At 47.5% G+C, this 9,447-nt stretch overlaps 1 protein-coding gene and 1 pseudogene across 1 annotated transcript; one reads left to right on the top strand and one right to left on the bottom strand.

The window, feature by feature from the left end:
* Positions 1–362: 362 nt before the first annotated feature.
* On the bottom strand, positions 363–7,102 carry LOC111816838 (cilia- and flagella-associated protein 58-like). Its single transcript, XM_023715496.1, has 4 exons — positions 7,070–7,102; positions 6,815–6,934; positions 4,273–4,406; positions 363–819 (listed from the first exon to the last, which is right to left on the bottom strand). Exons 1-4 carry the CDS (start codon positions 7,100–7,102, stop codon positions 708–710), a joined length of 399 nt encoding a protein of 132 aa, XP_023571264.1. The 3' UTR covers positions 363–707.
* A 447-nt stretch (positions 7,103–7,549) lies between these two features.
* LOC105742210 lies at positions 7,550–9,021 on the top strand (annotated as a pseudogene).
* The last annotated feature ends 426 nt before the right edge of the window (positions 9,022–9,447 follow it).

The raw sequence follows: 9,447 nt of genomic DNA, 5'->3' as shown, positions 1-9,447 counted from the left end.
CAATTCACAGTCCTGGTTCTTCTGAATCAAGTCCTTACTGTAAGCATTTCTCACAGTCATTTTAAACTTTAATTACAGACTCTACTAAAGCAAAGATCAAAATTTCTATAATGGTTCTTTTATGATGAAGCATTTATTTGTATATCTCTTTGGAATAGATTTTCCTACCCCAGGCCTAAAAAGATATTCCACATAGAAATCATTCTCAAAATACTTTGTACACTTGAGAGTGTGTCCCTCTGTCTCGTCTCATGCAATGACTTGTTAATGAAGAATAATTAAAATTGATTCTTATTAAGATGAGAGGAGACGCACTGCATTTCACAAATATTTTGAATATAAAAGCTTCAAGTACATAAATATCTTTAATAGAGAAATTAGGATTCAAAGCTTCATCCATGTGGAGCATCTACATCTGGTGCATTTCAAATTGGCTGCTGTGGTTGTAACAAAGAATCTGTTTCCTTCAGGAACAGCCAAATTGGATAGACAGAATTATAATTCTAATGTGTTGGTCCAGGTAAAAGGTATCCCTCTTGTGTGTAGATGACCGTGTTAGCTCAGCCTTTCTTTCCATCCTGGAATCTGGGCACCTGATTTAGCTAGATATTCCTGATCCGAGGGTTGTAAAGGAGCTCCCTCAAGAGTGTTGCGGAGTACTTTTCCTTCTGTGAGCTGTTCAGCTGGACCCAGGCAGCAGCGTCACATTAGGACTTCAGCTTGGGCATCTTGGTGAGGGGAAAGCCGCCCCCAACGAAGCGAGGGCCACTGGGCTTGGCAGCCAGGATGGTGTTGTCTGTGGGGATCTTGTCTTTGTCCCTGCAAGAGAAGAGGCGAAAATTAGCTTCTTTACTATCTTCTTCTCCATCGACTCTGACGCTAAGTTCCTAGGGGAAATTAGCCATTGAAAACAATTTTGATTAAAGCTTCTAGTTTTAGACAAGGTGGCTGTGTAAATCTAATTAAGTGTTCATGGGCGACACACAGTAGGGAGAGACAACTGCTCATGTGTGTGCATCCCCAGTGTGGACGTAAACATGGACAGAAGACTCACGACGACTCGAATAGCAGAGAGTTGGTGGCTTCTGAATAGAATCACCTTCCTATTTTAAAAAAAGTAATTTGTTTAGCTCCAGACATTAACCAGAAGAATTTTCTATTCACACAATTATAGCAACTAAATCATTTCTCATCATCTGGCACATTCCAAAGTTTAGGGGGAAATCCACAAATTTTTACCAAACATAAAGTATTTCATCAAACTTGGATATGTCCAAAATACAAAATTTCTTGTAACTCTAGGTTAATGGTTAAATTGGGTAAGATTGTATTCGTGGCAACAGATACACAGAGTTCTACCCTAAAATTTCAAGTGGATTTTCTATATGAAAACCCTTGAAATACATACGTAGCCCCACGTTTGTTCAGATTTCTTCCAGAAGTGATTTAGATTTTCACAAGTGACGTGTGGTGTGACCAAAGGCCTCAGACAAAGCACCAGTGGAATCTCCTTTAAACAATTAGGAAAACTGCTAAATCCAAATAAATTAGGTAAGACAGCGCTGCATGTTTCACATGAGAATTAATTCTGCCACTTGACAAAGAATCCTGCCCTGAAAATTCTAGGCCAGCAGGGGGCCCGAGTGGCAGAGTCAGGGATACATGAAATGCCCACGAGAACCAGTGAGTGTGGAAAGGAGAGACAGCGAGAAGAAGGTAAGGCATGACATGGGCTGCGATTTGATACAGGGCAAGTGGGGGGGAACCTTCCAAACTTTTCCGTTTGGAAATAATCTGAGAGCGCTCATTAATCAACATAGCAATCTCTTAGCAGAACTGATTTCCTTACTGTGCATAACCACCCTCTCTAAATGGGACAAAACTTTAGCCCTGAGTGGATCCAGCAAAGAGGATTCCTGCATGTTCTCCGGCAACTTGTACAGCTCCTGATTGGTGCGAGAGGCAGGCTATGCTCCCCACTCCCCGGCATGCCCTTGCCTTAGATAACCTAAATTTTCCTTTCTGAAGGAACTTAAGCTTAATGCTTCTGGCTGGGTCTAAGCTGACTAATGGGAATACTGTCTCCTTTACATTATCATTTTAATGTATTTATAGACCATTATAATGACTCCCTGCAGCCTTCTTCCTTCCAATCTCAACCATCTCAGCATTTTAGTTCTTGCCTGGGCACATTTTTCTCCAACACCTTCGTCTCTTTTGCTCTGAACTCAGCGCTCTGTCTCCCAGGTTATGTCGCTACCAGATGGAAGAGCCCCTGAAGCCCAGCCAGGTCAAAGTGGCTGCCACTGCTGGGCATTTAAGGACAGGGAAAGCAAAGGTTCCAGAGCAGCACTGTCCTGGGCCTCTTCCCGCACTCTTGGAGTCGCCACCGGCCGTATGTGGCCGGTGAGCACTTGAAGTGCAGCCAATGACACTGAGGAACAGAATGTTCAATCTGCTGTGGCAGGAATGTATTTGAATTTAAATAGCCACAAGTGGCGCTCGGCAGGGGCACCATGATTCTCCTGGACGGCCATGGAGAAGGGTGGGCCAAGGCCACAGAACATGGTCCTTATGCTTCCTGGGTCCTGCAAAGGATGCAGCACTTGGTAAGGTTAAAGGGACTAGGCCCAACGCAGGACCAAGGCAGGAGGAGCATTCGCTGTGGGCTGCAGTCGCCGCTGTTCATCCACACAGCTGTTGGGAACTGCATGCACCAGACCACGGCTTTCCCAGTGCACCGAGGGGCTCCTGTGAGTGTAGCGTGAATGGAGCAGAGCTCCTATCTATGCTTTTATCTTTAAAAGCTAACAACGACACCTCACTCATAGTCACAGGAAGACAATAGCATGCAATGTATACATCAAAATATATGGAGATAAATCTGAAACCATCCTAAGATACAAATTGTATTTAAAACTATGTACGTGCATATGGTAGGGGAAGCTTTTCCCAACCGGGGCATGTCAAAGCTTGAAGCCCAGTGGGCTCGACGCTGTCCTCTGGTAGGAGCAGGTCACATTGACATTAGCTAAGCGCAAGTGTGATATCCGACAGGAAGCCCGCAGTGTTTCTCCCGCACCGTTCACTCACTTCATACCTCTAATCTTTTGGTGTACAAACTTCTGTGCACATGAAAATCACCTGAGCTGCCTGCTGAAGGGTGGATTTCTGAGGCCCACCCAGCGCCTTCGGAGTCTGCCGAGGTGGAGGGAGGGACGGGGCGGGGGTGTTTAGTACATCGTGCTACAGGTTCTCCAGCAGATTGTTGCTACTCCTACACATTAATTCTTATCTAAATGATTGCAGCGTTCTCCTCTACCACGATGGCATCTAAACGTGGAACTGGGGGTATTCTGATGTGCAGGGAGGGCGGACATCACTGGCAGGCGAATTAGCCTCTGGTTACCTATTCGCTGCTTGCCTCTAGCAGATCATAGTCTGATGCATGTGAACCAAGTCTCACGTGTGCCAATGTCCCCAGAAATGAAACACCAGTATGACTGTCAACCCACAATGTAAGTTGCAGCCAAGGCAGCAAGATGATTTTGGAAATGTCATGCAGTCAAACCAAGTTTCAAAGCTTACTGATTCATTTGGGTTTTCTACCCTGGCCTAGAATCGGTGGGGGGCGGGGGGGAGCACAGTCATACAGTGAAGGGAATGTTTATAGTCAACACAAGAGCACCTGAGACTCAAAGTGTCAATTTCATATCTGCATTACCATCTCCCCTCAAAATGGCTTATGTCAGCACCCCACGGCAGATACCAAATCAAATATGAGGTGTGGGTGACAGTTCAGAGACTGGTCACCTACAGTATAGGAACTGCTTGTATTTCCAGCAGTACAGCTGCAGTTCTGGGGCAGTCTCACCGAAGCCTGCTCCCTGTGCAGAAGTGCATGTGGCTTTCACTGTGAACCTGCTTGAGCCTGTGCAAGGCTCATCTGCAAACTTAGCTCTGGCCTGATTATTTGCAAACTACAGAAGAGCAGGGGAGACCCCAGCCCGTTTCTTCTGTTCCAAGCTAGAGTTACCAGTGAGCAGGTACCAGGGAATCCCCACTAGGGTGCTAAGGAAGGGCCTCAGCGTCGAACGCGACACTGATCTTGCTCCGATACCAACCAGCTCGTGACCTGGGGGATGCTGAGGGATGTTCCTCCCGTGACTCTGCCGGCTCCAGGAAGCTTGGCCCTCTAGGAGCATTTACTGAATATTTTCTTACGAGAAGGTAACAGGAGCAACAGAACCAGAACATGGGGCCAGGTCTTACTTCTGAGCAAGTTCCTTGCGTTTCTGAGCCAGGTATTTCTTCTTTACGTCCATCAGTTCATTGCTGAGTTTCTCAATCTCATACTTATATTCTTGGCTCTGTGATTCATACATGTTCAGCTCTGATGACAAAACCTAATGTGCCAAATGAAGCAGCATTAGCAAAAGATGCAGGGTGAAAAGGAGCCCCTCTCCGAAAACGTTTTCTTCTAGCATTTAGCTGGAGGCGCATAATGATGGGCGGGCTGCACATGTTCCCAGGTGCAAAGTCCACTTCTGAGTAAAACCCCAGCCAAGACTGCTCAAGTGGTGAGGGCCAATGAAACGTCACTTGCCTGGTTCGAAAGAGAACAATCAGGCAAAAGTCAAACAGTGAAGGTGAACTGATCCAATGTGTTTCAAGGAATCCAGTCTATGTTGGCCAAGGTGGCTGCTTTGCTAAGGTCTGCTGCCTCACTGTGACATTCTTTGGCCCTTTGCCTGTTGGAGCGCTCTAGAAACAGGTGGTGGCGGCGTGAGCACAGGACAGCAGTACAAGCAGGACAGGGCTGTGCTGAGACGCCCGTTCCCTCACCGTCTGGGCCTGGGGCCGATGCACGCCACCAGTCTGGGGCTGAGCCAGAGCTGCACCTCAGTCACCCAAGCAGAGCGCAAAGCAAGCCCAAGTGGGGCACACTCCCCATCAGCGCCAGGAGGAGGAAAGGCGCGCTGCTGTTCTGACTCGATTTGTGCTTCCTCTGGCTCGCGAGCTGAAAGATTTGCATAACAGGGACATCTTTGCTTTTTGTGTATTCATCTGCTTCTGAATACTTTCTTTTTAACTGCTTCAAAACTTACTCTGACTACGCTGTCATAACCTAAAGGCTGTGACTTTCACATTGGAAAAAAATAAAACCTGTCAAACCCTGGGAACAAAACTTTGCTTCCAAACAATGAATGGGAACGTCCCTGAGAGCCCAGAAAATGACACTGAGCTGTTGGACGGCCTCAGTGCTGCCTGCCTCCCTGCCCCTGCTGCACAAGGTTGCACTGTCCTGAGTGAAAAACGCAGACTTCCAGAGATAAAGCGTTGAGGAAAGTATCAAAAGGCTCCTCGTGAGGGCTGCTTCAGCCACCAAGAGCTATGTGGGGGTGGGGGGGCTGAGGATATAGCCACACAGTCTAAGCCACTGCCTGGCATGCGCAAGGACCCAGGTTCCATTCCCCCACCATGCCATGCCGGCCACACTGTGCCAGCCACCAAACCCAGGAGTGGTGGGGCATGCCTGTAATCCCAGCACTGGGGAAGCTGAGACAGGAGGATCACTGCAAATCTGAGCTGCATAGTGAGACCCTGTACCAAATAAAGAAAGAAAAACTTAAAAAATAGAGTTATGTGGGGCCAGACAGACATGTGCTATCAACCCCATCCTGACAAAACTAGGAAGTAAATCTTTGAATGTTTGTTTGAAATATTTAGTTGTTCCGAGGAGCACAACTGAAGACATACGCGCTACGCAGAGCTCGAAGTTTGAGTACGCTCCCTCGGAATGAGCATTCAGAGGAATGTGAAGATTAACATTATAACTAGACTTGTTTTGCTGCCCCTTTTGTGTGAAAGGACATGATCTGACACTGTCCAATTTGTGAGAGTGTGAGGGACATTTGCTGCACCAGGCAGAAAGGCAGGGCCTGGGCAGGTCGGCACCAGAGCCAGCAGGCATTCATGCCTCCCGCGGCTGCATGCTCAGAACCTGCTTAGTGAGCCCAGGCCAGTAGGCCTTGCTCTGCGTGGGAAGCTCAAAGCGCTGTGTGAGCACACGTGGTTTTTAGGGAAACGCAACAGAACAAGGCCCTACCTCTGCAGCTGAGATGTTTCTGTTACTTAGGAGGGACTTACGCAAACAAAAGCCTGGAGATATATATGAATGTATCTAGTACAGGGTATACAGGGTCTCACTACACAGATCGGACTCACAGTGATCCGCCTGTGTTCAGCCTCCCAAGGGCTGGGATTACAGGCACATGCCACCATGCCCAGTCTCAATTGCTGTCTCAGTGTGCCCCGGGGTGGGGCTGGCACGGCCATCGAGGATCCACCCCCAGGCCCCCACGTCTGCCTAAGCAGGCTCTTTAGTCCGCTGAACTATCTGGCCAGACTCCCTCACATGATTTTTGTTCTTTCTCACCAGTCTTGCAGGAAGACCTGGGGGCTGGCAGGAGCTTTTCTTTCCTGGTGAGGAGAGTAGTGGAAACCTGCACTGGCCCAGTGGTCAGCTTCAAGTGGCCAACAGCGTTACAGGTCTGAGGTCCTCTAAGTCACCTTGCGGTCATCTGCACAAACTCTGGCGCCCAAATGTCCATTTCCCTGCCTAACCCTCCCGCTCTTTACCCTTCCATGCTCGCAGCCTCCTTCTGAAAAGGGAGGTCATGCTACCCCATGAGCTCTAAGAAAGCCGACGTGGAGCTGTGTGGCCCAGAGGTGACCTCACCAGGCCAGCACCCATGCAGGAAGCCGGCCGACGGGCACTGCCACACCAGCGAAGAGCGGAGCTGCCACTCACCTTCAGCTGCTTGGTCTTCTCCCGCAGGGTGTGCCGGTAGATCTGCAGCTGTTCTGCAGCTTCAGGGCCAGGCTGCCGTGCCAAAATGTGCTTCAGCTCCACGTACAGTTTCTCCTTTTCCTGTGCAGAGTGTGACCCAGGACAGAGATTAACAGCTCCATCCAAGTGCCCTTCACCCCTCGGCAAGGACGGTGGGGACATCCTAGGCTGCTATGCAGCCGCTCGCCCATGACATGCCGACTGTCATAACCTGACCAAAGCGCCGCCATCCTGTTCTGTATGTGCCATCTTAGCGAACCATGTCAGCTGCTGTAAAATGTGCCTATCTCCCAAAACCTCTGTTTCTGCAAGCCGTTGCTGTAAGCCCTCGCTTCCAAGAACCTCTCCAGACCCCTAACCATACCTAGTCTCAGCAGCTGCCATGTCTTCCTGAACTCCCTAAGTTGTACCCTGCCTGCTTTGCGGTTTGAAGCTTTATAAACCCCATGCTCCCCCCTTCGGGGTGCACTTAGGCACTTTGTGCCGGGTGTTGCCGCTGGGTACCAGCTAAAATAAAGCGCTTTTTAAACTTTTAAGCCTGCCTCATTTGAGGCTGGGCTCTGGGGAACCCAGGAGAAGAGCTGCAAAATGGGGCCCTGCATGGAAAAACAGAGGCCAAGCGAAGGGAGAACAGCCACCTCACTTGGAGAGCAAGATGCCAACGATGGGGCCGGAAGGGAGATGGGAGGAGGGCGCATGCGAGAGCAATTGCAGCCCCAGGCAAAGAAAGGTCACTGCAGTGGACAGCACCGAGGGAGAAGCCCAGAAACGGCAGGACTGCAGGCAGCTCCGGTGAGTCCGTAGGGCATAGAGACTGTCCTCACTCGACAGGCTGTACCGATGTCTGGAAAGCTAAAATCACACGGGTGGGAGAGCAAAGCAGGGGCTCTTTCCCATGACCGTAACACTTGAGAGGCTGGGGCAGGGGAGCACAGATTGGAAGCCATCGTGGACAACAATTTCAACCAACCACCTCTCAGACAAAGGACTTCTATCTAAGACATAAAGAACTTAAAAACTCGGCCCCCAACGCTCAAACGCCCAATTCAAAGAAGCGCATCTGAGGTGAATACATACTTCTCCAATGAAGAAATACAAATGGCAAATAAATATATGCAAAAATGTTCAACATCATTGGCCATTAGAGAAATGCAAATTAGAATGACCCGAGATTCCATCTCACCCCAGAAAGAATGGCTATCATGAAGAAGCCAACCAGTAACAAATGCTGGCAGGGATGTAGGGAAAAAAGGAACCCTTCTCCACTGTTGGTGGGAGTGTAGACTGGTACAGCTCCTGTGGAAATCAGTGTGGAGTTTCCTCAAAAAGTTAGGATTGGAGATCCCGTTCAACCCAGCTGTCCCCCTCCTGGGTATTTTTCTAGAAGAACTGAAAACATCATACCACAGTGGTATATGCGCACCCATGTTCCTAGCAGCACAATTTGTCATAACTCAGGAACAGCCCAAATGCCCATCAACTGAGGAATGGATAAAGAAGATGTGGTATTTTTACAAATGGTTATTATTCAGCTATTAAAAAAGATAAACTTGAGGCTTTTATAGGTAAATGGATGTAACTAGGAACCATGCTCATGAATGAAATAAATCAGACCCACATGTGTGAATGTCAGATTGCGGCACTAGTGTAAGAACCTGAAAGAGTAAAGAAAATCTAAACGATAACAATAAATATGTGCAAGAGAAAAAATCTTTTCAAAAAGAAGGAACAACTGGGATAAGGAGAAGGACAAAAGAAAGAAGAGGAGGGCAGCTCCGAGCCCACCGGCCACGGTCTCCGGCGCCAGCTACACCGTTGCCCCGTCACTGTGGCCCATTACAAAGCCGCCGACTCGAAGCGCGAGCAGTTCTGGGAGTACTCGGAGAAGTCGGGGTGCTGGACACATTGGCCAAGGTGTTGGCAGCCTTATAGATGAAGAACTAGAGAAACCTAGCAGTGCCCTGGATTGTTTAAAGCATCACTTAGGAGCTGCTACCCCAGAAAATCCAGCAATTGAGCTGCTTCGCCTAGAATTGGCAGAAATGGAAGAGAAATATGAAGCTACTCTAGAAGAAAATAAAAAGCTGAAAGCAAAGCTCGCTCAGAATGAACCACCTCAGGAGGAGAAGCGTGCTGAACAGGATTCGTCTCAGTTGAAAAGACAATGAAAAATGGTTTTGTATGACTTCACTAGTTTGTATAGTATATAATCCTTTCTGAAGACATGCTACAGAACTCTTTAGTATGTTAAATTCATCTCTCACACTTAAATGTTATAAACGCATATACTCAGAATCACCAATAAAAACTCAATACAAAAAAAAAGAAAGAAGGGGAAAAGATATATGTATGTATGTATATACACAGGACAGCTTGGATAATTATATTCCTGATTTCTGTCAGTTTACTGAAACGAGAAATTAATGCCTAATCTTTTTTTCTCCTTTTTAATTTTTTTATAATTTTAACCAATTTTGGAAGCTTATATCTGGTAATGTAGGCAACTAATTTAAAGACAACATTATGCAACATAACAACCATTGTTTTAATTCTATTATGTTGTTTAGTGAAATTCTGTATCATTTCTAATTTTT

This window comes from Octodon degus, unplaced genomic scaffold, assembly GCF_000260255.1.
Source record: "Octodon degus isolate 3935 unplaced genomic scaffold, OctDeg1.0 scaffold00042, whole genome shotgun sequence".
In the NCBI taxonomy this organism is placed as follows: domain Eukaryota; kingdom Metazoa; phylum Chordata; class Mammalia; order Rodentia; family Octodontidae; genus Octodon; species Octodon degus.
Note: the sequence above shows the minus strand (reverse complement) of the source record. Positions and strands in the feature narration are given on the sequence as shown.

Coding starts and splice junctions, on each gene's coding strand:
- LOC111816838 (XM_023715496.1), bottom strand. CDS start 7,102: ATGGCACATACAGAACAGGATGGCGGCGCTTTG. Junction 6,935..7,069: donor AACAGGATGGCGGCGCTTTG/GTCAGGTTATGA, acceptor CACTCTGCACAG/GAAAAGGAGAAACTGTACGT. Junction 820..4,272: donor CGCAAGGAACTTGCTCAGAA/GTAAGACCTGGC, acceptor CTTCTCTTGCAG/GGACAAAGACAAGATCCCCA.